Source organism: Erinaceus europaeus, chromosome 9, assembly GCF_950295315.1.
Source record: "Erinaceus europaeus chromosome 9, mEriEur2.1, whole genome shotgun sequence".
NCBI classification, from domain to species: domain Eukaryota; kingdom Metazoa; phylum Chordata; class Mammalia; order Eulipotyphla; family Erinaceidae; genus Erinaceus; species Erinaceus europaeus.
Genome location: NC_080170.1, coordinates 111,494,718 through 111,521,806, shown reverse-complemented (window position 1 = coordinate 111,521,806; position 27,089 = coordinate 111,494,718). Strand labels below are relative to the sequence as shown.

At 42.7% G+C, this 27,089-nt stretch overlaps 3 protein-coding genes across 8 annotated transcripts in view; 1 reads left to right on the top strand and 2 right to left on the bottom strand.

The window, feature by feature from the left end:
• Window positions 1–4,645, bottom strand: part of CRYGS (crystallin gamma S) — a 29,771-nt gene extending 25,126 nt beyond the window's left edge. Inside the window, exon 1 of the mRNA XM_007519771.2 lies at window positions 4,509–4,645. The gene's annotated coding sequence lies outside the window, so the exon portion shown is untranslated. The remainder of the gene's footprint in view (window positions 1–4,508) is intronic.
• TBCCD1 (TBCC domain containing 1) overlaps window positions 1–27,089 on the bottom strand; it is a 42,200-nt gene that overhangs the window by 14,282 nt on the left and 829 nt on the right. The window contains exons 1-3 of one of the 6 annotated variants that reach the window (XM_060198550.1): window positions 7,529–7,795; window positions 6,010–6,592; window positions 4,509–4,887 (exon numbers count right to left, since the gene is read on the bottom strand). In XM_060198550.1, coding sequence (XP_060054533.1) covers window positions 4,509–4,844 — 336 coding nt within the window. In that variant the 5' untranslated portion in view covers window positions 4,845–4,887; window positions 6,010–6,592; window positions 7,529–7,795. The other 5 variants (XM_060198549.1, XM_060198551.1, XM_060198553.1 and 2 more) reach the window with 5 other exon arrangements.
• On the top strand, window positions 7,986–26,834 carry DNAJB11 (DnaJ heat shock protein family (Hsp40) member B11). The gene is made up of 10 exons (XM_007519769.3): window positions 7,986–8,273; window positions 11,148–11,304; window positions 13,764–13,861; window positions 16,470–16,602; window positions 22,056–22,198; window positions 22,970–23,052; window positions 23,953–24,010; window positions 24,392–24,503; window positions 24,953–25,112; window positions 26,367–26,834. Exons 1-10 carry the CDS (start codon window positions 8,206–8,208, stop codon window positions 26,429–26,431), a joined length of 1,077 nt encoding a protein of 358 aa, XP_007519831.1. The 5' UTR covers window positions 7,986–8,205; the 3' UTR covers window positions 26,432–26,834.

Below are 27,089 nucleotides of genomic sequence, written 5' to 3'. Positions count from 1 at the left end.
GTTTCCCTTTTATCCCTCTGGGAGAAGGGACCCAAGACCTTTATGGGGTGCAGAAGGTGGGAGGTCTGCCTTCTGATTGCTCCTCCAACAGCTGTGGGCACTGACAAGTTGATCCATACCCCCAGCCTGTTCCAAAACTTTTTTTCTTTATTGGGGGACTGTTTCACAGTCGACAGTAAACACAACAGTTTGTACATGCATAACATTTCTCAGTTTTCCACATAACAATACAACCCCCACTAGGTCCTCTGTCATCCTGTTCTAGGACTTGAACTCTTGCCCTCATCCACCCCAGAACCTATTACTTTGGTGCAATACACCAATTCCAGTTCAAGTTCTGCTTAGTATTTCCTCTTCTGATCTTGTTTTTCAACTTCTGTCTGTGAGTGAGATCATCCCATGTTCATCCATTTCTGACTTCTTTCATTTAACATGATTTCTTCAACCTCTATCCAAGATGGGGTGGAGAAGGTGAAGTCACCATTTTTTACAGCTGAGTAGTATTCCATTGTGTATATAGACCACAACTTGCTCAGCCACTCATTTGTTGTTGGACACCTGGGTTGCTTCCAGGTTTTGGCTATTAAAACTGTGCTGCTATGAACATAGGTAGACACAAATCTTTTGGGGTGGGTGTGTTGGGTTCCTTAGGATATATCCCCAAGAGAGGAACTGCAGGATCATAGGGTAGGTCCATTTCTAGCCTTCTGAGAGTTCTCCAGACTGTTTTCCACTGAGGTTGGACCAATTTACATTCCCACCAGCAGTGCAGGAGGGTTCCTTTGTCCCCACAACCTCTCCAGCATTTGTTGCTGCTACCTTTTCTGGTGTATGACATTCTCACAGGAATGTAGTGGTATCTCTGTTCCTAAACTTTTATGTATGAAGCTCCAGAGGTCCTAGGTTCAATCCCTGGTACCACCATAAACAAGAGTTGAGTAGTGTTCTGGTCTTTCTTTTTCATTTAAATAAAACATTAAAATAATTAAAAGTATTTTATTTCATAAGTTTAAAATTACAGTTGAAAAATCTTAGTAATTTGAATAAATAAATTGGAGGTAAAAGGAAATTTACTTAAGAGTCAATTTTTTTTTTAATTTTTATTTGCCACCAGGGTTATCGCTGGAGCTCGGTGCCTACACTACAAATCCACAGCTTCTGGATTTTTTTTTTTTCCTATTTTATTTTTATTTGATGGGGCAGAAAAAAATTGAGAGGGAAGGGGAGGTAGAGAGGCAGAGAAAAAGAGACGTGTAGACCTGCTTCACTGCTCCGGAAGCATCCTCCCTGCAGGTGGAGACTGGGGGATGAAACCTGGATTCTTGCTCCTGGTGAAATGTGTGCCTGAGTGTGCCACTGCCCTGCCTCGTAGGACATAGTTTAACTTAGAGCTCCAGACTTATCTGGGACATGGGAGATATCAGTGCCACACCTGAAGCTGCACACAAGTTTCTGGTGTACCTAGACTTTGGGGGGGGGGGAAGATTCAGGTTTGCAAATTCTCAAAGAGGTGTTTGATTTAAAAATACAATTCACCTGAAGTTTGTAAGTGATTTCTTATTTGAAGCAGCATGTATAGTCTTGGGGGGGGTGGTACTGGGATCAGGTGGTGGTGAGTCACCTAGTAGTAGAGCCCCGTTATCAAGAGAGAGACTCAGGTTCAAGCCCCAGTTCCAACCTGTGGAACAACAGGGCAGTGCTGCAGGTCACTATCTACCTCTCACTCTTCTATCAAGAAAAAAAAAGGGGGGGGGGAGTAGAGTGGTAGCACAGCAGTTAAGCACACGTGGTACAAAGCGCAAGGACCTGAGTAAGGATCCTGGTTCGAGCCTCCGGCTGGCTCCCCACCTGCAGGGGTGTCTCTTCACAGGCGGTGAAGCAGGTCTGCAGGTGTCTATCTTTCTGTCCCCTTCTCTGTCTTCCACTCCTCTCTCCATTTCTCTCTGTCCTATCCAACAACAATAAAAACAACAAGGGCAACAAAAGGGAAAATAAATAAATACAAAAAAAAAAAAAAAAGGTTGCCAGGGATATAAAGTCATCCAAATACCAAGTCCCAGCAATAACCCTGGTGACAAAAAGAAAGAAAAAGAAAGGGGGGGGAGGAGATATTAGCTGAAAATCATGATTTTTTTTTTTTAATTGCCACTGGGGTTATTGCTGGGGCTCGGCAGAAGCACTATGAAACAACTACTCCCGGAAGCCATTTTTCCTCCTTTTCTGTTTCATTTGCTAGAACAGATAGAAATTGAGAGATAAGGTAGAGAGGAAGAGAGAAAGATAAACATCTGCAATCTGCTTTGTCACTTGTGAAGCATCCCTCCTGCAGGTGGGGAGTGGGGACTCGAACCTGGGTTCTTACACATGGTAACAATTGGGTGTGCCACTATCTGGCCCCCTGAAAAATCATGATTTGAAGTTCACAACTATATTCACACATCTATCCCCTGACATATCCAAGACAGACAAAAATGCAACACAGTAAGTATTAAAAAAACCAATATATCTTGGAATTTCAGCTATATTCCTTGATCCCCAACCTGGTTAATAATTACTGACACACCGAAGGAACTGGAAAACGTGAATTCTTGGGCTCACCTAGACCTAATCAATCAACCATCCAAGTGGAGACCCACAAATTATACATTTAAAATAACTTTTTACTTTCTAAACTTTCTGAGATAGCAACCTGGGAGGTGGTACAGTAGACAACGCTTTAGATTCTTAAGCATGAAGTCTTGAGTTTGATCCCTGGCATTGCATGTGCCATAGTAGTTGTGGCTCTTTCTTCACGCTCTCTCTCGCATAAATAAATCCATCTTAAATTTAAATAAAATAAACTTTGAGAGGATGGCAGATTCACAGTAGGGGTGGGTGGTGGTACATCCTACACAGTGGGCACATCACCCAATGCAAGGATCTGAGTTCTAGTTCTCCGTCCCCACCTGCAGGGGTGGACGGGAGGTTCAGAGGTTCACCAACAGTGGAGCAAAGCTACTAGTGCTCCCCCCAGCGCCAAGCCCCATTATTTCTTTGTCTCTATTGTAAAAGGAAAAAAAAGGGCAGTGGAATGGTTGAGAAGGCACTTTGGGTACCCCAATGGTAACACTGTTGGCAAGAAAGGAAGGAAGGAAGGAAGGAAGGAAGGAAGGAAGAAAGAAAGGGAAAAGAAACAAAACTTCCTGGGTGGGGGAGATAGCCTAATGGTTGTGCAAAGATACTTTCTAGCCTGCAGCTTCAAGGTCCCAGGTGCAATCCCCCCACCACCACCACCATAAACTGGAGCTGAACAATGCAATGGTGTAAAAAAGACAAAACGAACTCCATGTACCCTTTCTCCAGCAGTTTTCTGTTTAGCAAAACTACAATGGCACAACTAGGATAATGATACAGTGAAGATGCACAACATCCGCAAGAACACAAGGATCTTTCGTGTAGCTACACCGCGTTCCTCCCAACCAACTCCAGCCACCCATTCTCTTTCACAGCCTTTCCTAGCTATATCTCCGCAATCTTGTCATTTCATGAATGTTATATAAAGGAAGCATATGCTAGAGCCGTGCCCTGGTGTCTCACATTACACAGTTGTTTTTTTTTCAGAGATTCTTGAAGGTTTTATTTTTCTCTGTATTCATAGCACTAACTACTGTACTCAGCACATGGCCCTCACTCACTGTTTAATCAACAAATAACTGTTATTTGCTTCTCCACTCAGTTGTCTATACTTTTTTTTTCAATTTCCAAAACCTTGTTTAGTGATTACCTCATGTGGCAGGGGATGACTAGATGCTAGCTAGTCATTTTTTTTACCAGAGCATTGTTAAGCTTATGGTGGTGTGTGTGTGGCGGGGGGTAAGAATTGAACCTGGGACTTTGGAGCCTCAAGCATGAGAATCTGTTTGCATAACTATTATGCTGTCTACTCTCCACCCGCTAATTTTCCTTTCTTCCTGGGCACCCATCAAATGCTATTCCCCAGCCTATTTTATCCTTAGCTACGGTCTAACTGGGCTAGTCACTAGAATATGCACAGATGCATATATCAGTTTAAGTCTCCAAAAACCTCTCCTAAAAGATATGAAAGTGACTCTGAGGCCTTCATGGGCATAGTTGTAGTAGATCACATTTTATTTTTACTGTTCACTTCCCCATGCTTCAAGGATCTCCCCTACCTCCTATAACCCCATTCACCTTCCCAACTCCCGGCGTTTAGACATGGACTTCTGGCAAGCTAGCCAGTAGAATGAGAGCAGTCAGTTTATCTGAGCAAGTCTCTTCTTGCTTTGCTGTACTTCCCTTCCTGACTGCAGAGGGGGTCTTCGATGGAGGGGGGAGTAGTGCTATGGTATTTCTCACTCCTTCTCCATCTCTAAAAACATACTATAAAAAAAAATCAGTCTGGGATGGTGGGATTACACAAGTGCAAGATCCTGGTGCCACAAAAACAGACTTTTTGAAGTTTATTTCCCAAAGCGATTACACATGTAGACATGTGTATCAATCCCTACCTGATTCCTCTGCTTTTCAATTTCATCTTCAGACATGCAGCTGGACACAATCTCAGACCATTCTAGGCGCTCCTCTGGCGTCTTCACTACAAGACTATCGAATACTTCAAAATAAAGCCATGCCAGATCCTTAGCCAGCTGTAGCTTCCCACAGGCAATGTGCCTCCACGTAGACCAGGACAGGCGTGGGTAAGCTCCCTCTGTGGCCCGGGTTCGAACATAGGTAGATATCTTTCTGAGATAGTGAAGACTGAATTTGGATGGAGGGGGCACCTGCAAAGCACCCACTAAAAAGGGTTCGGCTTTCACCCAGAGGAGAACTCCGGACTCGCCCATATTATCTCCAAGGACATCTGTGGGAAGAGGCTTCTTTGCATACCTAGGAAACAAAATGTCTTCATTAACTGATTTGAAACAAGCCATTTATGTATATGTGTTCTTATAAGGTGGTCCCCTCCTTGGTAAGATCATATATATATGATCTTACTTCTGCTAAGTATTTTATTATGTTTACAGCTGCATGTGGTCTGAATTGGAACCCTGCTCAGGACAGGAAGAAAAGACGGTGAAATAGCTCACTTGGATAGTGTGCTGCTTTGCCATGTACATCCTCAAGGTTCAAGCCCAACACACACCGCATTAAAGAAAATTTCAGTGCTATGGTCTCTTTCACTTTCCCACCCTTCTGTCTCTCTCTAAAAAAAAAAAAAAAAGAAGAAGAAAGAAAAGAAAACCATCTTATCTTAGGACAACTTTATATACCCTGGGGAAGGAGTACTACTCACATACTTCAGTTGACAAATACCCCAGGTAAGAATTCAAGTCAGACTTTGAAAACTGTTGGTTCTCTTGGAATCTAGTTTCAGGGGGATCTCTAAAAAAAATGGCAGTGGTTCTAAGAGGATGACCAGAATGAGTGGTCCTAAACTTGAGGTTCTGGAAGCACCAACTGAAAGCACATACCGGGTGAGCCCAAGAGAAGGGTGGGAAGGGGGTAAAAGGCAGTGAATTCCTGATGGGAAAGGGAACCGATGGGAATTCATCCGTCGGGAACAGTGAGTTACATACAAACATAGGTGTGAACTATGCTACTCCTACAACCTTACATTGCAAACCAATATAAAAAAGTCAAGAAAACAAAGACTAAAATCAGATGATGGGAAATATGGGAATACATTTCCAGTTCGCTCCCCAATGGAACAAGGCTGCTTTGCTCAGCCACTGTTCCCTCAAGTTCAAGCAAAAGCCAGACCCTGGGGATGAACCTGGAGACTCAAGAGGGTTCATTCAATTCACAAACAAACCGGAGATCTCTCCCGGGAAAGCACTGGGGTTCACGGGTCTTCAGAAAAGGAGCCGGGCATCAGGCCCTGGCCAGTCCTCCAGGGGCGCGGCCGCCGTCTCGGATCCGAGACCAGCGGAGTGCGAAGGAAGCCTAAGCAGCCCACGTCTGCAGCGGAACAAGCCCACCCCGCCCTTCCTGGAGCCCTGGCGGGGTTACCGGCGAAGGCAGGCACCAAGCCCGACCAGCTCTCAGCTCTCGGCGCCCAGCCCCGCTCACGCTGCTCAGCCCACACTGGTCGCAGCACCCACTGCGCAAGTGCAAGACCTCGCACCACCGAGACCCGGAGGACCGTGTTGCTAGAGCGGCTCCTCTATGAACGCTCCTCTGGCCGAGAGACAGAAACCGCCGAGTTACGGCCAGGCGGTGGCGCGCCTGGGTGAGTGCATGCATATCTGTTACAATGTGCAAAGATCCAGGTTCGAACCGCCGGTCCCCACCTTCAGGGGGAAAGCTTCGAGTGGTGAAGCAGGACTGCAGGTATCTCTTATCTCCTCTTCCTTTGGATCTGCCTCTAGCCAATAAATAAAATAATTATAATAAAAAAAGAAACCGCTGAGGTCAAGAATCATCACTTTCTCAACTGGGACCTGGAGCCAGAGCTGGTGGCATTCTGATGTAGGGACTCAATTCAGCGCTGGAGAGCTGGAAGTTTTTCTACTGCACCGCAGACCAGGGTCTTCCCGGTGGCTGCTGGCAACATCAACAAGCTCTTTTTCACCACCACCTCCTTGCTGTTTCACTGTTTGGGTAGGATAATAAAATAATAATAATAAGTTATAATAATTATTATTAGTTATAATAATACTTATTATTTTCCCAGACAGAGACAGCGGCTTGGGAGAATAACTTAAGATACTCAAACGTGATGAAGTGGGGAGGAGGGAATCTGTGCAGAATTTGGGTTGAGGCCTGAAAAATAAGAAGTCAGCCTAGTAAAATCATTCAAAGCAAGCTTTACACTGGCAGAATGTCTAAGCACTGTTGTTGTTTTAATAGCTATAAACAAAATGATCCAGATTCATGCTCTTATGAATGGCATTAGCATACTTGGGCTGAGAGGATAGCGCCCTTGCTTTGTCATGGGCATGAATGGCCTAAGTTCCAGTCCAGCCTCAACCACATTGAAGGAAGGGCAGGAGTGAACAAGAAACAATAAAGATGTTAAGAATCGGTTAGGGAGAACAGATATAAGGTCCTTTCTAAGTGAGAGATAATATGGTTTGACCCAGAGAAGTAGTGAAGATGTAAAGGACAGAATCATCTTACAGAAGGAAAGAAAGCGTGTATGTTACCTAGAATTATGTCATCAACAACTAAATGGGGATGGGGGTTACCGAGATGAGCAAAAGTGTGTGTGTGTGTGTGTGTGTGTGTGTGTGTCGGGGGGGGGGTTGGGAAGGATCAAAATCCGACATCTTAACTGTAACAGTGCTCATGCATTGCGCGACTATGCCAGACGTTATGCTAGATGGTTTACAGATTTTCTTCCATTAAAACTTTCACAACACTGCCAATAAATGCTTTGCCGCGGTGTGTCAACTTAAGAAGTCTGCTCAGACTGAGGGATGCGGGGTTAAAAGAGGAGAGTATTCTCACTGCTAAGTGATGGAAGCTGAATGCAAGCCTGTCAGTTGACCTCCACGATTCTTTCTCTCCAGGAAATGAAACAACTTACTATTGGACTTGCTAGAAGACGGTAATATAATATGTAGGCGAAGAGCCCTGTACCACAAACTTGGAGCGACTGTCCCTCGATTTCACCCCCGCTCCTCTGCCTCCTACCCACTTCCAGTGCGCAGCTCATTAAGAATGAAATCTTGAGCTGTCGGTAAAACCTCCTTTCTGTAATTGGTTAGTGCTGGAAGAGAAGCTTTCCGATTGGCGACGAGTACAAGGGCGGATGAGTTTCTCGCCTTCACTTGGTTCCATCTTTTCTGTCGCCAGCCTTTTACGTAATTTTCTACGACGGGCGGGACGGATTCCTGTGGCGGCGCGACTCTCTGACGTCTCCAGTTCTGATTGGTCAGGAGCGGAGGCTGCGGTTCCGAAGCTTAACTGGTGGTCTGCGCCGCCTCGGAGGTGAAGTGTACTGCTCTGATTGGCTGCGACACGCCGACCGCGTGTGATGTTCGGGGCGGCGATTGGCTCTCGCCCCCGGGCACTTCTCTCACCGGGACTCGAGACTCCCGGGAAGTGGACATTCAGAGTAGGGGGCTCGCTAGCTGTCGCTGCGAAAGCAAGTCGGAGGCCCCCGGCGAGAGGCGGCCATTCAGGGTCGGGTGGGCTGAGCAGCCGATGCGGCGAGGCTGCGGGCTGTGAGGAGTGCGTGGGGCAGGGGTCGGCACAGAAGCCATGACCCCGCAGAACCTAGGAACCCTCTGCCTGTTGCTGCTGTACCTCATCGGGGCTGTGATCGCCGGGTGAGGAGCGGGCATCGCCGGTCACATTTGGCTGAGGAGAAAGCTGGGGGCGGAGGGGGTGGCAGGGGCCATTGCCCGACTGAGGACACGAAGAGGGGGGAATTGCTGTGGTGAGGCGGTGGGGGCAGAAGAATGGCTTGGTGTGGGCGGAGAGGAGAGCAGAGGATGGCAGGAGAGGAGCCCAGATCAGAGGCTTTATGGAGCTACATTTGCCCAGAGAAGCGGGAGGTGGGTGCAGCGCTAGAGAAAATGTTGAGCCCGCAACAATCCCTGGCGGTGGGGTGGGGGCGTGAGTGGGGGGTGGCAGTCAAGCTGGCTAGGAAGTGAGAACCGCCAAGGAGGCCCCGCTGGGACTGAAGGAACTGGACTGAGAAGGCAAGGTGGACCCTGTAGACTGGAAAGCACTTCTCAGTGTCTTGGGATAATGGAGCCCGAGCCGTCCTCCTGCTTCACAGTCTCGACGGTGCATTCTTGAGGAACCGAATATGAACAGGAGCAGCATTGGGGACAACAAGATAACTGACGGATTTTAGACGACACACGCACACCCTCCGCTTTTTCAATTTCTTCTGTATTTTATTTTTTTTTATCAGAGCACCACTCAGCTCTGGCTGTTGGTGGTGGCAGGTGTCGAACCTGGGACTTCTCCTATGCAAGTCCTCTGGGACTACAGCTGCACCATAGCCTCAGCGTTTCCCATTTAGGAATTTTTGCGACGTTGAAAGAATTCTCACCTATTATCACTGTATAACTTGAGGATAAAAATGTGCTGCTGGAAGAAGGGAATAGGATCATATGAACTCCTTCCAGACTTAAAGATCCATGGTCTATGTCTAGCATTCATGTCAAGCTTTGCAACAGCGCTTCTGTTAAAACATTTATGTGACGGGGGGGGGGGGGGGGGGGGGCAGTAGCGCAGTGGGTCAAGCGCACAGGGCACGAAGCGCAAGAACCAGCGGAAATATCCGGGTTCGAGCCCCCGGCGCCCCAACTGCAGGGGAGTCCCTTCACAGGCGGTGAAGCAGGTCTGCAGGTGTCTGTCTTTCTCTCCCCCTCTCTGTCTTCCCCTCCTCTCTCCATTTCTCTCTGTTCTTTCCAACAACAACGACAGCAATGACAACAACAATAATAATACAACAACAGCAACGATAAATAACAAGGGCAACAAAAGGGAAAAAATAGCCTCCAGGAGCAGTGGATTTGTAGTGCAGGCACGGAGCCCCAGCAATAACCTTGGAGACAAAAAAACAAACAAAACATTTATGTAACAACCTTTTTGATAAAAAAAAAAAAATCCTTTTTGGGGGGACGGTAGCATAATGGTTATGCAAACAGATTTTTAATGCCTGAGGCTGTAAGGTGCCAGGTTCAATCCCACACACCACCATAAACCAGAGCTGAGCAGTGCTATGGAAAAGAAAAAATTATGAAGAAAATCACCTTTTGAAAACTAGCCAGTAAAGGGGGGAATAGAGACTGTTAATTTTATAGTTATTGATTGAAAATAACTTGTGATCATAAAGTATGTCTTTTTCCAATGGAAAGGAGTTCTAAGAGAAAAGTGCCACAAGAGTTTCAAATAATTTTCTCACTGGTCAAAATATGATTCTATCCATGATCTTAGTGGCCCCAGGATGTGTTATATCAAATTGTTTTAGAATGCACTCAAAATCTTAGCTTCTAATAACTGCATTGTGCTAAATGAAGAAAGACATAGTGTGTGAGTGCTTCTTGTTCTTTAATATTTGTTTATTTTATTTGATAGGACAGAGAGAGATTGGGAGGGGAAGAAGAGATAGAGAGGCAGAGAGACATCTGCAGCTCGGGAAGCTTCCTCCATGCAGGTGGGGACTGCGGGCTTGTACCTGGGCCATTGTACCTGGTCGTGTGTGCGCTCAGCCGGGTGGACCACTGCCAGGCCAAGTGCTTGCTTTCCTATCTGGAGTTTTTTCTCCCCTGTTCATATGTTTAGAATGTTGTTGTCATTTTTCTATTGTAAAACACCTTAAATTTCTTTTCCTTCTTTTTAAAAATCTGAACAGTGCTTAGCTCTGGGTTTTCATGGTGTGGGGGGTTACATCTGGGACTTTGGAACCTCAGGTATGAAAGTATTATTTTTTATACTTAATAACCATTAATCCTGTCTTCCCCACCCAACATCTTTAAATTTTAAAAAAGTAAAGAAAAAAACTAATTCCTAGACAGTGCTTTGTTTTTCTTAGTATGTTTTAGTACATTTTACACTTCAAGCAAAAAAAAAAAAAGTAGCATACAAATGTCAGTATAAATATTAATACTATAGCATTAATGTAATGTTGCCAAACTATGCCAGCCATCATTTTCCTGCATTTTTCTGAATTATCTAACCATGTTTCAGATTAAGTATCTTTGGGAGGCAAACTTGGGTTTGAGGTAAACTTGGGTCACTTCCTCTTTTAACATTCCGGCAAAGCTACTGTTAAGATATTTATATGACATCTTCTTGAATAAAGAAAATCATCTGTTGAGGTTATTTGACTTTTGTAAACAGTCATTTGAAATTAGGGAGGAGAGAGGATGTTAATTTGACTATGTGATTATAGGTTGAAAATATCTACCATAAAATAACATTTTCTCAACTGAAAGTTGTTCAAAGAGAGTGGCAACAGGTGTTTCGAATGCTATTAGTTATTCACAAAATGCTAACTAGTCTTTCCCTATGATGACTTCAGTCGAGAGAATCTTCACAAGTTCTGTGTGTTCTTTTTTTCAGTCATTCTTCTTTGTGTATATATGTCACATGTCTCATCACTTTCCTACCACTTTGCTTAGACACAAACCAAGGTGAAAAGAAAAACTTTTAAAGATGAGCCCTCTCCATTCTTCTCTCCCCAGGCGTGATTTCTATAAGATCTTGGGAGTACCTCGCAGTGCCTCTATAAAAGACATTAAAAAGGCCTACAGGAAACTAGCCCTTCAGCTCCATCCTGACCGGAACCCTGATGATCCACGGGCTCAGGAGAAATTTCAGGATCTGGGTGCTGCTTATGAGGTAAATTAGGAAAAACGGTCAAGTATGGGGATCAGATGGTGTTGTACCTGACAGGCACACACAATGCACAAGGACGTAGATTCAAGCCCCTGCGCCCCACATGCAGGGGGACGCTTAGAAGTGGTGAACCTGTGTCGCAGGCCTCCTGCCTACCTCCATTTCTCTCTGTCTCTATCCAAAATAAGTAAAATGTAATTTTAAAAAGTATGAACATTCTTTTTTTCTAATTTTTATGTATAAAAAGGAAACATCGACCAAAAAAAAAAAAAACACAGGATAAGAGGGGTACAACTCCACACAATTCCCACCACCAGAACTCTGTATCCCATCCCCTCCCCTGGTAGTTTTCCTATTCTTTATCCCTCTGGGAGTATGGACCCAGGGTCATTATGGGGTTCAGAAAGTGGAAGGTGTGGCTTCTGTAATTGCTTCCCCACTGAACATGGGTGTTGACAGATGGATCCATATTCCCAGCCTGCCTCTCTCTTTCCCTAGTGGGGCAGGGCTCTGGGGAAGCAGGGCTCCAGGACACATTGGTGGGATTGTCTGCCCACGGAAGTCCGGTTGGCATGAAGTATGAATATTCTCCCTCAGTATTGGGATTAAATAAGGATTGATCAATAAGGATTAAAATGACTATAGCAAACTGAAAAGTTTCTTCTTTTTTTTTTTTAATCTTTTATTTTTTATTGAATAGAGACAGAGAGAAATTGAGAAAGATGGGGATAGAGAGATGGAAGGAGACAGAGAGACACTTGCAGCATTGCTTCACCACTTGCGAAGCTTTCCCCCTGTAGGTGGGGACCAGGGGCTTGAACCCAGGTCCTTGCACACTGTAATGCGTGCACTTAACCAGGTGCACCACCGCCTGGCCCCTGAAAGGATCTTTCTTCATTTCAGTAGCTATTGCAATAAGAGTTCCATGCCTGAGTCTCTGAAGGTCCAAGTCTGTGGCATGACCGTAAACCAGAACTGAGCAGTACTCTGAACAAAATGAAATTAAGAAAGAAAAAAATTATAGAAAATTTTAAAATACTTCAGAAAGGCCTTTTAACTTGTGAAATTGACCTTGAGCAAGGTTTGACATAATTGCTTATTATTTTTGTTTGTTTTTACTCTATAAACCCAGGAAGGGGAGCTGGATGGTAGCACACCTGGCTGAGTATAACATTACAATGCACAAGGACCTAGGTGTGAGCCCCTGGTCCCTACCTGCAGGGGGAAAGCTTTCCAAGTGGTGAAGCAGTGTTACAAGTGTCTCTCTGTCTCTCTGCCTATCAACCCCTCCCCTCTCAATTTCTGGCTGTCACTATCCAATAAATAAATAAAGATAATTTTAAAAATTATGAACTCAGGAAGTTAAAAGCTTAAATATGACAGGTGGCATATATGTGTGTGTGTGTCCTTCTGCAAATAGATTTCTACATAACCAAAACCTTAAAATATAGCAACTATAGTACTTTTTGAAAGCCTAATCATTTGATTTCCTTGACTTGGAATCTCTTAATTTTTAAAATTTTTTTATTTTTACCTGAGTACTGCTCACCTCTGGCTTATGGTGGTATGGGGGATTGAACCTGAAACTATAGAGCCTCAGGCATGAGAGTCTCTTTGCATAAGCAATATGCTGTCTACCCCCTCCTAACATTTATGGGTAGAGATGTGGAAGTGTATGACATGATGTAGGCCTGCAGACTTTATTTTGTAAAAAGACTTATTTATGTATTCACGAGAGAGAGTCTAGCAGGGGACTCGAACCACCTCCCTGGCTGCTAGGGCTACAGAGTTTAAGGCGGTCCTACTGTACTGCTTCTGTCACTGAGGACGATCTATCAGAGTCATTTCCTAGAGAGATAGCATAGCATAACAGTCAACAGCGTAAGCACTGGTTTCCAACTATATGAAAAATAAACTTTAAACAATTCTGATTTCTTTTCTGTTATTACCCTTACCATCATCCTCAGATTCCCCTTGCGAATCACAGGCATGGTTTTCTTTGTGAATGTGAGTTTTGACTAAATTTAAGAACGTGTCTGAGTGCAGTGGAAATTACAAATAAACAATGTGTGAAAGAATTTTACCTTCTAGGGGCCAGGTGTTGGCACACCTGGTTGAGCACACATGTTACAATGCGCAAGGACCCAGGTTTGAGTCCCCGTCCCCACCTGCAGTGGGAAAGCTTTACAAGTGGTGAAGCAGCGCTGCAGGTGTCTCTCTGTCTCTCTTCCTCTCTATCCCCCCTTCCCTCTTGATTTCTGGCTGTCTCTATCCAATAAATAAATAAAGATAATTTTTTTTTGTTTCTAGAGAAAATGACTTTTTAAATATCCCTTAATGCCATAGTTAATGAAAATCTATTCCATTAGAATCTTAAGAGAAATTATCAGAGCTTAACAAAAAAAAAAAAAATCCAAACATATGCATTAACGATCTTTTTTTTTCTTGACTCTTGTCCCCAGGTTCTCTCAGATAGCGAGAAACGGAAACAATATGATGCGTACGGTGAAGAGGGATTAAAAGATGGTCATCAGAGCTCCCATGGAGACATTTTTTCACAGTAAGTCATTTAAATACCTGTAAAATATTCGTGTCTGAGAGTGGAAAACTTAGTGATTATTAAAGAATCATCCTTACTTGCTTGTTTAGAAGCTTTTAACCACCTGATTCTGGGCTTGTAGGGGGAAGTATTCATCTTGTTTGCACACAGTTCCAGAAAAGACAGTGATATTGAAAGAACTGTCTGTGTTGCCAACCATATTAGTCAAATCAGCCTTTTCACAAAGGCGGGGAGGTGTAAGTTGGAATCACCTGTGATTCCTATTGTCTTAAGAATCTGCAAGCCATCTACTGAACAAAGTTATTCTTGCAAGTAGGATGATAGAGTCCATGCTCAGAGTTGCCTCTTTGATATCCTGTCAGCAAGAGATGAATGACTATGGTAACTGAAACTGAGAGAGGAATTGGAGTTTGTTTATTTTCTTTTGTTTTATCTCCTTTAGTACACAGATTTCTGGGACTGTTACATGACTGGAATAATAAACACTGTTCCTTTTTCACTCTTTGAAACCTATGTTGATTATTTGAATTTCCACATACCCTGATGGTATAATGCCCCAAGAGCTCCTTAAAATGTTTTTCTTTCTGACTGTTTTAACTCACTAGGTAAGTGTCCTCTTCTTTTTGACTATTGGAAGAGTTACCCAGGGATGCCTGAAAGATTGAAAGCTATGAGGCCGGGTGGTGGAACCCCTGGTTGAGCACACGTGTTACAATGCGCAAGGACCCAGGTTCGAGCCCCCGGTCCCCGCCTGCAGAGGGAAAGCTCTGCGAGTGGTGAAGCAGTGCTGCAGATGTCTCTCTGTCACTCTCCTCCCTATCACCCCCTTCCCTCTCAATTTCTAGCTGTCTCTGTCCAATCAATAAAGATAAATAAGAAGAAAAAAAGATAGTGGGGATTGTATTGTTATGTGGAAAACTGAGCAGTGTTATGCATGTACAAACTGTTGTATTTACTGTAGAATATAAAACATTAATCCCCCAATAAAGAAATTAAAAAAAGAAAGATTGAAAGCTATCACCCCCTACCCACCTCCAGCTAAATTCTCCCTCCTTGTTTGTTTGATTTTTTTTTTTTTTTTAATTTATAGGCTAGAGATAGCCAGAAATTGAGTGAAGGGGATGATGATAGAGAGGGAGAGAGACAGAAAGAACCTGCAACACTGCTTCACCACTTGTGAAGGTTTCCCCCTGCAGATGGGGAGTGGAGACTCAAACCTGGATCCTTGTGCACTGTAATATGTGCACTCAACCAGGTGTGCCACCACCTAACCCTCCCCCCCTTTTTTAAAAATATGCTATCAATTGTTTGTTTGCTGAGAGAGAGAGAGAGAGAGAACGAACCAAGCATCATTCTATACATGTGATGCCAAAGTTTGAACTTGGGGCTTCATGCCCAACTCTATTCATTGTGTCACCTACTGAGTTGTCCTTTTGCTTTTTTTTTTTTTTTTTTTTTTGCTTAAGAGCCCATGCACTAGGGTTGATCAGTAGCAAGGAAGGGAAGTTAGATAGTTGCCATTGTGCTAATATCTAATGCTTCATAATCACACCAAAAATTAAGGCTAGAGCACTTATGCAATCAAAGGTCACTGTATAAATCTCAAAGTACTTCCTCTTTTATTTACATTTTTTTTTTTAAACCAGAGCACTGCTAAGCTCTGGCTTATGGTAGTGCAGGGGATTGAACCTAGGACTTTGAGACTCAGGCATAAGATTCTCTTTGCATAACCATTATTCTACCTCCTTGGCTAAATTTTGGTCTTACAGAGACCAAAGCTTTCTTTTCTTTAAGGTCTAATAAGGCTGATAGTTGTATAGCTTATTTAATTAGACAACCAAGATTTTTTGCATAGAGCAACAGTTTTTTCCACCAAGGTTAGCGTCTAAAAACCATATAAAATAAATTACCATTAAGTTTAGTGTTACCTGGGTTTACATATGCTATAGCCTTTCTCAACAAAACTCTAATATCCAAATACCCTTAAGTATTTAAGTAAATTGTTTATTTGAAGCAAACTTTGAATTCCTGGCATACTGTCTGTATACTCTGCACTGTATGTCTAGACCAACGTAATGTTTAGAAATGACTTTTCATGGTAGGAGACAATGCAATTGGCATTATATAAATTAAGAATTATAGTTGCCAAGGAAATAGTTCTGAAGCATAGGACTCTTAGGCTAAGGGTCTGAGTTTTTGGTGTGTGTGTTCAGATTGGTTAATGAGAAAGAGAGAGGGAGTGGGAGAGAGAGCATGCACTAGAGCACATGTGATGCCAGGGATTGAACTCAGGACTTCATGTTTAAAAGCCCAGCAGTTTGTTCACTGTCCCACTGCGTCCCAGGCCATAGGTCTGGGTTGTTCACATGTAATGCAGTGATGTTCTGGGTTCTTGCACTGTCTTGTGTAAACTCTATCTTACATGAACTCTTTTCAAGAAAAACTGCATATGGCATATGACACCAGTATATCAAAAATGTCTTTTAGCTGTGCACAAAATATTGTTAAGGCATGATATTTTGTAAAGGTGGTAAAAAAAAAAAAACCCAAATAATTATAAAATATGAATTCTGATTTCTTTTCTTGATGGTTTTACACTTATCCACAGCTTCTTTGGAGATTTTGGTTTCATGTTTGGAGGAACTCCTCGCCAGCAAGACAGAAATATTCCACGAGGAAGCGATATCATTGTGGATCTAGAAGTCACTTTAGAAGAAGTGTATGCAGGAAATTTTGTGGAAGTAAGTTCAAACAAGACAGCTATTCATGGTGACTTTAGAATGTGTTCTCTTCACTTAAAATCAAGAGGTTTCTGTGGACCTTTTCACTTGTTTTGATTTAAAATGTGTGAAAATATCATATACCTTAAATATAGTCTTCTAGGGCACCAGGCAGTGGCGCAGCAGGACTGGCACAAGGATCCGGGTTTGAGCCACCGGCTCCCCACCTGCAGAGGGGTCGCTTCACAGGCAGTGAAGCAGGTCTGCAGGTGTCTTTCTCTCGCACTCTCTGTCTTCCCCTCCTCTCTCCATTTCTCTCTGTCCTACCCAACAATAACAACAGCTATAACAACAATAACAACCACAACAAGCACAACAAAATGAGAAAAATAGCCTCCAGGAGCAGTGGATTCGTAGTGTAGGCGCTGAGCCTGTGGTAACCTGGAGGCAAAAAAAAAAAAAAAGGCAAAAAGGTTGTTTCCATTTTGTAAAAAAGCCTTAGACAGTGATGTATGAGCACTCTTGTACACACACCCAGGTATATGCAAGCAGGAATTTTCTTCTGTGAGTGTCTGTAGTTAAGAGTAGAATGCGTAGTGGGCAAAGCCAGTGTTCCTTTGTAGAAGATAATGTAGTTTTGTTTTCTTAACTGATTGGCACAAAATATCCATCACAATTCATGATCCTGAAATGCACTGACATCCTAGATTTCTCAGCTTTTATATGTCGGATGTGTACAGTATGTTAATTCTTTATAGTCTTGATTTGCTTTTTCCTGATTAATTAAGATAAGCATCTTCATATGTTTACTGGCCATATTTCTCTTGTGGAACACCCATTTATGTATTTCTTTCACTTTTTTTTTTTACCTTGTTGTCTTCAAAGGAAAGTTTATTTTTGCTATTCTTTGCTGACTTTGGTATAAATAGATTTTAGTATTTTCAACTTCCTTTTTGTTGGCATTAACTATTTAGATGAGTAGTTTAATTAATTCTAATTTGGTCAAATTTATTGGTCTTTCATAGTTATTTTTGTGTCTAGTTTTTTAAAAAATATTTATTCCCTTTTGTTGCCCTTGTTGTTTTATTGTTGTAGTTATTGATGTCATCCTTGTTGGATAGGACAGAGAGAAATGCGGGGGATGGAGGGAGACAGGGAGAGAAAGATGCAGACCTGCTTCACCACTTGTGAAGCGATTTTCCTGCAGGTGGGGAGCTGGGGGCTCGAACCAGGATCTTTACACCAGTCCTTGTGCTTTGCGCCACCTGCGCTTAACCCGCTGTGCTGCCGCCCGACTCCCAAAAACTGTCAGTTGAAATAAAAACACAGCTACTGGGACATTATTACAATGGATATAGCTAGAGATTGAAGGAGTGAGTGGGGGTAGAGTTTGGAAATATAAGCCAGGGAAATAGCATAGTTATGTGCAAAAAAAAAAAAAAAAAAAAAACCCAAAAAACTTTTATGCCTGAGGCCCAGGTTTAATTCCCAGTACAACCATAGTCAAAGCTGAGCTGTCCTCTGTTAAAAGTGTTTTTTTATTTTTTTTAATCACACAAACACACACACACACACACACACACACACACACACACACACACCACACCACACCACATACTTCTGGGACTTCGTTGCTCCAGCCCATCTTTTCCAGAGAGAAGTACCACAGCAGCAAAGCTGCCCTATGTGGCGGAGGCTAGGCTCAAGCCTGGCTTGTGTATATGGCAAAGCAGGCATGCTCCTAGGTGAGCTATCTCTGGCCCAACAAAAACATCTCAAAGGGAGTTGGGAGCAGACAGAATTCGGAGTGCCAGTGAAGATGATTAGGTATTTGGGAAAATGATGGAGATGATAAAACAGTTGCCCCAGGGACTAAAGAGGTGCTTCAGTGGAAGACCACTCTTACGCGCATAAAGCCCTAACACCACATGTGAGATCCACATGGATTGTGGAGCAGCGCTTTGGTTTAAGTCTTTCTCTCATCTAAGCAAGAAGAAGAAGAAGAAGAAGAAGAAGAAACTGAGGTACAAGAGGTTGCATATCCAGTCCCTTGAACCACCATAAGCCAGAGCTGAGCAGTGCTCTGGTAAAAATAATTAATGAATTTGAAACTAAAATTGGGTTGAAGAATGACTCAGTGATAGAGCACATGTCTTGCCTGTGTGGGGCCCTGTATTTGATCCCTCGGCATTACATCAAAAAAAGAAGAGAAGAAAAGATGAGAGTTGGCAAAATAGCTCACTTGGATAGTATGCTACTTTGGCCATGTGCAAGATACAGGTTCAAGCACAGCTTCCACCTCACTGAAGGAAACTTTGATACTGTTGGCTCTTTCACACACACACACTCTCTCTGTATCTAAAAAGCAAAAAACTAAATAAACTCATATTAAAAGATCCCAGTATTTTTGCAGAGAATTTACATGAACTGCTTTCTGATTTTGAAAGCAGGCAAGGTATTTTAAAACTAGACACAAAAGGAGTCGGGCGGTAGCACAGCGGGTTAAGCGCACGTGGCACAAAGCGCAAGGACCGGCATAAGGATCCCGGTTTGAGCCCCCGGCTCCCCACCTGCAGAGGAGTCACTTCACAGGCGGTGAAGCAGGTCTGCAGGTGTCTATCTTCCTCTCCCCGTCTCTGTCTTCCCCTCCTCTTTCCATTTCTCTCTGTCCTATCCAACAACGATGACATCAATAATAACTACAACAATAAAAAGCAACAAGGACAACAAAAGGGACTAAATAAATAAATTAATAAATTTAAAAAACAGTTTTATTACATTTTGTTTTTACTTGGTTCCTGTATTTTTTTTTTTTTCCTTGCTGATGTCTTCCCTTACTTCCTTAAGTTAGCATGCTAGCTTTTTTAATTTCTTGATCTTTTTCTTCTGGCACATTTGCTGAAAATACAAAAGTGTTAAATTTTTGTCTTTGAGGGGAAAGGTGCAGATAGTTAGACTGCTCAGCTGTCTGATTGAATTCTCACTAATCCCATGGATATTGGCAATTCTCTTCCCGTTAAAGCATGTCGGGGTGAGCCCCTGCCTGCTGTTCAACTGTGTGTGTGTGTGTGTGTGTGTGTGTGTGTGTGTGTGTGTGTGTGTGTGCGCGCGCGCGTGCGCGCGCGCTTCCTGGAATTTTCTCACAAAGTTCATGTTATAATTATTATGTTCTGGAATCTATGTTTTCTGTAACCTGTGCGCTCAACCAGGTGTGCTACCACCTGGTCCCGAATCCATGTTTTCTGAGAGTCCAGGATTTCGGAGGGGATAGCTAGTAACTTTTCTTGAGGAAGCATTTTCTTCTTAGGACGTTTGCTTTGAAAAGTTGAAAGAAAAGGACTGACCATTACAGAAACTGTAGCTGATTTGTAATATTATTCATTCTGGAAAGTAGGAGAAAAGTGGGCATTAAAATATTTAGGCCAGGGGCCAGGTGGTGGCGCACTTTGCTGAGCACACATGGTACAATGCGCAAGGACCCGGGTCCAAGCCCCCAGTCCCCACCTGAAGGGGGAAAGTTTTGCCAGTGGTAAAACAGGACTGCAGGTGTCTCTCTGTCTCTCCCTTTCTATCACCCCCTTCCCTCTAGATTTCTGACTGTCTCTATCCAATAAATAAAATTAAGGTAATTAAAAACTTTTTTATAAAAACATTTAGGCCATCTCTCCTTTAAACACGGAATAGGTTGTTTATGTGAGAGAAAACAGGTGAGCCAAATTGAGTCCCATATTTCTTCCAGACCTCCTGTCTACAGTCAGTACATTGCTTTTTGCAGTCAGTATGTCCCTAAATGCATTCTTTCTTAAGCTAACTGTTGTGGGGGCATAACGTGACCTGTTTAAAGGGCCTCACAGCAGATTTCTTTTAAAGAACAAACTACCTTGAGAGAGCCTAGTAGTTTTTAAGTTTGGACTTTGGACCTAGCCTACTTTGTTCAGAATCCTGGCACTGCCACATATTAATTATGTGACCCTGGTCATGTTACTAAAGCATTTTGTGCTTTCGTTACCTTCTCTATAGAGAAGACATAAAAGGTTGTGAGGACTGTGGTCTGGGTGGTGGCGCAGTGATAAAGCTTTGGACTCTCAAGCATGAGGTCCTGAGTTTGATCCCCAGCAGCACATATGCCAGAGTGATGTCTGGTTCTTTCTCTCTCCTATCTTCTCATTAATAAATAAATAAAATTTTTAAAAAGGTTGTAAGGACTAAATGAGGTCAAAATTAAGTAAAGGTGGTCAGAGCATTGCCTGGCACATTGTAAGTGCTCTAAGATGTTTAATGACTCTTGACTGTTATTCATGCTGTTGGTCTGGACTTTCATATAGCCTTTAAGAGAATTTTGCCTGAACATTTGTGTCATCCTGCTGCATGAATGCATGCCTTGCAATTAGGCATTTGACTAAGCAGGGGGAAAAATCACGAATACATTCTTTATATATCCAATACATCAGTATCCAAAGGTTTGATTGCAGTTAACTACAAAGAGGTGATCATAACTTCTTTTTAATATTTTATTTATTAATGAGAGGGGTAGAGAGAGAGAGAGAGGAAACACCAGATACCGCTCTGGTACATGTACTCCTGAGGATTGAACTCAAGCCCTCAGCTTTATCCATTGCTCCACCTCCTGGACCACATAAAGACTCTTCTTAAGTGTTAATATATTCAGATTGAGATGACACTGGGAAAGTGTCCTAGAATGAGTTGCCTGAGACAGGAAGGCATTTTCAGGAAAATGATCATAGATAGTCCTATGGTAGAAACCACACACCAGGCCAAGCGGCGGTACACCTGGTCAAGCACACACATGACCAGTTTGGGCTCCCTACTCCCCACCTGCAAGGGAGAAGTGTCAGAAACAGTGAAGCAAGTACTTGCAGGTGTCTCACTGTCTCTTTCCCTCTCTATCTCTCCCTTCGCCTCGCCATTTCTCTTGATCCTATCAACTAAAGAAATAATAAAAAAAGGAAAACGGCTGCCAGGGGTAGTGGACTCGCCCTCACAGTAACCCTGGTGTAACAGAACAACTCGAAACAAAAGGCCACATGCCAGCTTTTAAAAGCTGTGACTGTTCTGTAGGGTTATGCTTCTTCGCACAGCTCAGGTTTCTTGAAAGTGGTTAATTCATTCTCTGAACTACTTCACCTGGAGTGTTTAGAAATGGTGACACACACAGTGTTTTTTCTCTGTTCTGTGTTTTCTCACTTCCCCCTCTCTTCTCCAGCTTTAGAAATGGAGTCACTTTAACATCTGTTTGCTTCGTTCTACTGTGAGAGTTCATCTATGCTATGTCCCTGACTGGGAATTTGTAACTTGTTAAAAGAGTTTTGTCAGCTGGAGGTCTCCCTGAGGGCCGTTTTGCCAGAGAAGGGGAGAGTCCAGTCCTGGCACCTGCACAGAGCCCTGAGCCATTAAGAAAAACAAAGCCTGTGTGGCATGAGGGAGAAGCTGATGGTAATTATGCATTTTTTTAGGTAGTCAGAAACAAGCCTGTGGCAAGGCAGGCTCCTGGCAAACGAAAATGCAACTGTCGGCAAGAGATGCGGACCACCCAGCTTGGCCCGGGGCGTTTCCAGATGACCCAGGAAGTGGTCTGTGATGAGTGCCCTAATGTCAAGTAAGTGAAAGCACCTTCTTTCGTCTGTTAGAAACACTCTGATCATCTGTCAAAAAGTTGCTGGTGGTCACGTCTAGATTCCTGCCCCCCTTTCTATATCTACCCCATATCTATAGGATATTAGAGCAAAGGCATTACATTTTATCTTTTCCAAAAAATATTCCTTCTAAATATCATACTCTGGTTTCTCTTCAGGTCACATAAATCTTTCCCCTTTTAATAATTATCTCCTTTCATATTTCTGAATCTACTAAGCAATGCCTTTTATGTCTGAATCTTCACAAATGTTTGATGTTTTATTTTTCCTTCTTGGAGTATTAAACAGTCTTATATGACTATGTAACATTTTGGATTAAACAATTTATGTTACAAACACAACTATTTAGTTGAACTTTAAGTTACATACATCAAAACTAGATCCTTCCTTAGTGGGGTTGGGAAAGCTATCAGATAGGATAACTCTTCCTGCTAGATGTCTGACAGCATTGGCCTTGTCGTCCCCAGTGCAAACATGTGTAATAGGAATAGTTTTCTCCTGTTACTGATCACTCAGCTGGAAGAAATCAGTTTGCAGACACACATTTATTTACCATCCAGTAGCACTGACCTGGCTGTTGGCATATAGACAGTGTGAATGGATCTCAGAATTCTCAACCAGGGGGGTACATGATAACTTTCAAAGAAAACCTGATAAAAATAGATGAAACTTTATCTGTATCTGGGGTTTGGTTTGTGTTTTCATATTTTCGTCTTTTTTTTTTTTGTTCTTAGGTTAGTGAATGAAGAACGAACATTGGAGGTCGAAATAGAACCTGGGGTGAGAGATGGCATGGAGTACCCCTTTATTGGAGAAGGTGAAATGTCAATGTTCTTTTCTCAGAGCTTTCTGCTCTCTGGTTGCTTGAGAACACACCGCACTCCCCACCTCACCCCATGCATACTGGCCGCATGTATCTGCATATATAGTTTCCAATCTTCTTCAGTTAGTTTGAGGATGCAGCAATGACCGTCATGGATATCATGCCAAATGTTACTGTCAGCCAGTCTGAGTTTAATCAAAATTCAGAGTGTTCAGATCTTACTGGGTTAATTTTAGCTTGGCAAGGAGATGAAATACATAGTTCCAGCTGGCATTAGTAAAGGTATGATATCAGACTTCAACTTCATGGTTACTCGGACTTCAGGCTCACAAGAGCAATGATATATTTCTTTTTAACAAGCTGGGCCTAACATCCCAAGCCAACTTTGTCCTGCAAAGAGAGAAAGAGGGTGAGAGAATACAGTACCAGAGCTCCCCATTGGCCTGTGCATTCCTGTGCAGTGCCTCATGCATTACCTGTGCCTCATGCATTACCATCAAGTGAGCTACTTCTGCCCCAGTGAATGTCTTTGTTCAGGAAATAAGCCAAGTTACTCATCTTAAAGATTTACATATTAATGGGGGTGGGAGGAGGAGGAAGCCAGGGATCGAACCTGGAATCTCATGTTTGACGGTCCAGTGCTTTACCCACTGCACCTCCTCCTGGACACAGGCCAAGTCACTTGTTTTCTGTGCCTGAGGTATAAATGAACTTCACTGATAATCTGAAACTTGCTGTAACCAGCTAGGTAAAGAACCCTCAGACCCTCACAGATTGATTTAGCAGAGCCAGCACCTAATGTAGTAGCCGAAGACAGTTTCATGGTTCTGCCAGATAAATTGGCTGTGTTCTACCTGTGTCACTTAAAGCTTGCTTTTAATGTGTTTGGGCCAGGTGAGCCCCATGTGGATGGGGAGCCAGGAGACCTACGGTTCCGAATCAAAGTTGTCAAGTAAGTAATTTTGGAGACCTTTCTTGAGTCCCTATTTCCCAGATAAGTCAAATTATAGATAGATGGCTTACCCCCCCCCCCCAGCACTTAGAGACCTCTCCCTCTGTTTTACTATTGCCCTACCTAAGTGATTCTTTATAACTCTTCAGCAGTATTGATGATGGGTCAGGGCCTAGAACTAAACCCAGTTATTTATCTAGTCAAAGCATACAAATCTAAGTGTGCCTGAAGCCTCAGGCAGGCAGCACCTTATGCTGGAGCTGGAAGTGCTTTGATCTCCTCTCTCTCCCCTCCTTCCCCTCTCTCTCACTCGACTCTCACAATAAATCTTTTTTGTTTTTTATTTAAAGATAGATGTTGATGTTTTTACTTTGCTTTTAGGCATCCAATATTTGAAAGGAGAGGAGATGACTTATATACAAATGTGACCATCTCACTGGTCGAGTCTTTGGTGGGTTTTGACATGGATATTACTCACTTGGATGGTCACAAGGTGAGCAAGTCTGATTTCTGCCTTTGATCTTTGAAAACCTTCATGTTAGTTGTTTTGAGATTATTTCAACCATTTCAGTCATTTAGAATCACCCAGAGACTCCTCTCCCACTCTTTCTCATCTTGCCTTTTCTACTTCTGCTACTGAACATCAAGCAGTAACAAAGTCACAGACCTTCCAGCTACCCAGGGCTGATTGTTTAACTTCTGATAGTCTTGACCTTACAGTCTCCATGGACATAAGCTTTACTTCTCAATGTATTTATGTAGTTTTTTTAAAACCTTTTTTCTTTAGCTAGCATCATTCTAGGTGATGGTCCGCCATACCTCTTCATCTGTGCTTCTTTGCTGAGCTGTGACATGACTTTGGGTACCAGTGCTCAGTGCAAGCTGTGTATTGTACATCTGGAGTGCCAGTCCTGCTCCAGTCCATTCCCTTTTGCTCTTCAGGTACATATATCCCGGGATAAGATCACCAAACCGGGAGCCAAGCTCTGGAAGAAAGGGGAAGGGCTCCCCAGCTTTGACAACAACAACATCAAGGGTTCTTTGATAATTACTTTTGATGTGGATTTTCCAAAGGAACAGTTAACAGAGGAAGCAAGAGAAGGTAAGAGGCACAATCAGTCTCTTTGTGTGTGTACATGCATAGTGTATGTACTGTCAGAACAGGGTGATTAAGAGAACAGGCAGGGCAGGAGTGATGGGACCGGCAGATGCACATCAGCCATGTCTGAGGACCCAGAGTTTCCCAGGACTAATCCCCAGCAGCACTGTGTATCAGAACTGAGCAGTGCTCTGTTAAGGCAGTCTCTCTTTCTCTTTCTCTGTTCCTCCCACCTTGTGAAAATAAATCAGTCTTTAAAAAGGACAGATTATAAAAAGCAAAACTTTGTAGTGACATCAGGTACCAACCACTAAAACTACTGAACACAACTACAAATAAACTTGCCTTTCTCTGTAAAGACAATATTATACATCTCTCCAGGGTTCAGGAGATAGCCCAGAAGTTATACAAAAAATTTCCATGCCCAAGTTTTTGAGGCCCTGGGTTCAGACCCTGGCACCATCATAAGTCAGAGCTGAGCAATGCTCTAGTAAAATAAATTAATTAATTAACCAAACAAAATAAAAATAAAAATCCTTATATCACTATGCCAGAAGACTTCTAGCTTGGGCCTGGAAACATAGGAAGTGATAGGCTGGGTAGGTGTGTGAGCGTGAAACAGAATGACTTAAGTTACCTGAATAAAACTATTAAGAGAAAGGAGTATGCATTAGAAGGGTGAGAGGCTCAGGGATAATTTTTGTGATGGTGGATTGAGAAGAAAGTCCAGTTGGTAGGTTTGATTAGGTAATCAGAAAAGTCATGATGTGTACAAATTATTGTATTTACTATCAAACGTAAAACATTAATTCCCCAATAAAGAAATTAAAAAAGAAAAGTCATGATGTATTTTTGTGTAGAAGAATATGTCATGACTTTTCCAACAACCTAGTTAAAAGGGAAATGAGGGTGGTAACAGTGGTCAGAAGAAAAGGCACAGAGAATAAGGAATGAAATACAGCTCTCTCTGCATTTTGAATGTCCCTCATAATGTCTCGTGTGATAGCATTTTCTAGGATAGGTATATGGCTTGTGTTCCTGGGAGGTGGAGAGAAGAGATAGGGACGTGCACATCTTGGACACACACATCTGTGTGTTGGGTAGCCATGTGGGATAAAGATGGGCTTTGGTACTTGTTTGTTTAATGTGGATTCATGCTTGGTCATGCCTTTTGTGAACCTCCCTGTGAAATGTGCTCCTTAAGCTTTAAGGAGGTGACACTTTGCTAATGGGGTCATTTGTTCCTTCTTTCTTCAGGTATCAAACAGCTACTGAAACAGGGATCAGTGCAAAAGGTGTACAATGGACTGCAAGGATACTGAGTGAATAAAATTGGACTTTTGTTTAAAATAAGTGAATCGGTGATATTTATTATCTGCAGGGGTTTTTTTGTTGTTTGTGTGTTTAGTTTATGTTTTCAATATGCAAGTTTGGCTTAATTTTTCTTCTAATGATCGTCATGCAATGAATAAGAGGGATTAAGAGTCTGTTCATTTTCATTCAGAAAAAAAAAAGACCAGTGCGAAAGGTTTCATAATACCTCTCCCTTTGGGGATTCAAAGTCTGGTGCTGCCATCTGAGTTTCCAGAATTAAAGATGCAAGAGGACTCCAGGAGCAAAAGAAACACAACAAAAAGGCTTGGAGTTTGTTGTTAGCTGTTTTGTTCAAAATGCCAACTGGAGAAGTCTGTTTTTAAATACATTTTGTTCGTATTTTTTTCTTGACTCCTGTTTCTTGTTGGTGATGTTATACTGTTGTCTCATCTATCTTGAGTTTGGTCATTTCCCATTGATCTACTTCCTGTGCCTCTTCAGTACCTGTAGGTTAGCTAGGTTGTCCCCTATCAAGAAAGATGGACTCACAAGCCTGCAAAGCAGTGGTGAACATCTGGTCTCCATAGTCACATGTCCATGGCATCTTTTAGGAAGGATCTTGAAGAAATCAAATAGGTTAGAGATACGGGGATCCAGATTATTTAA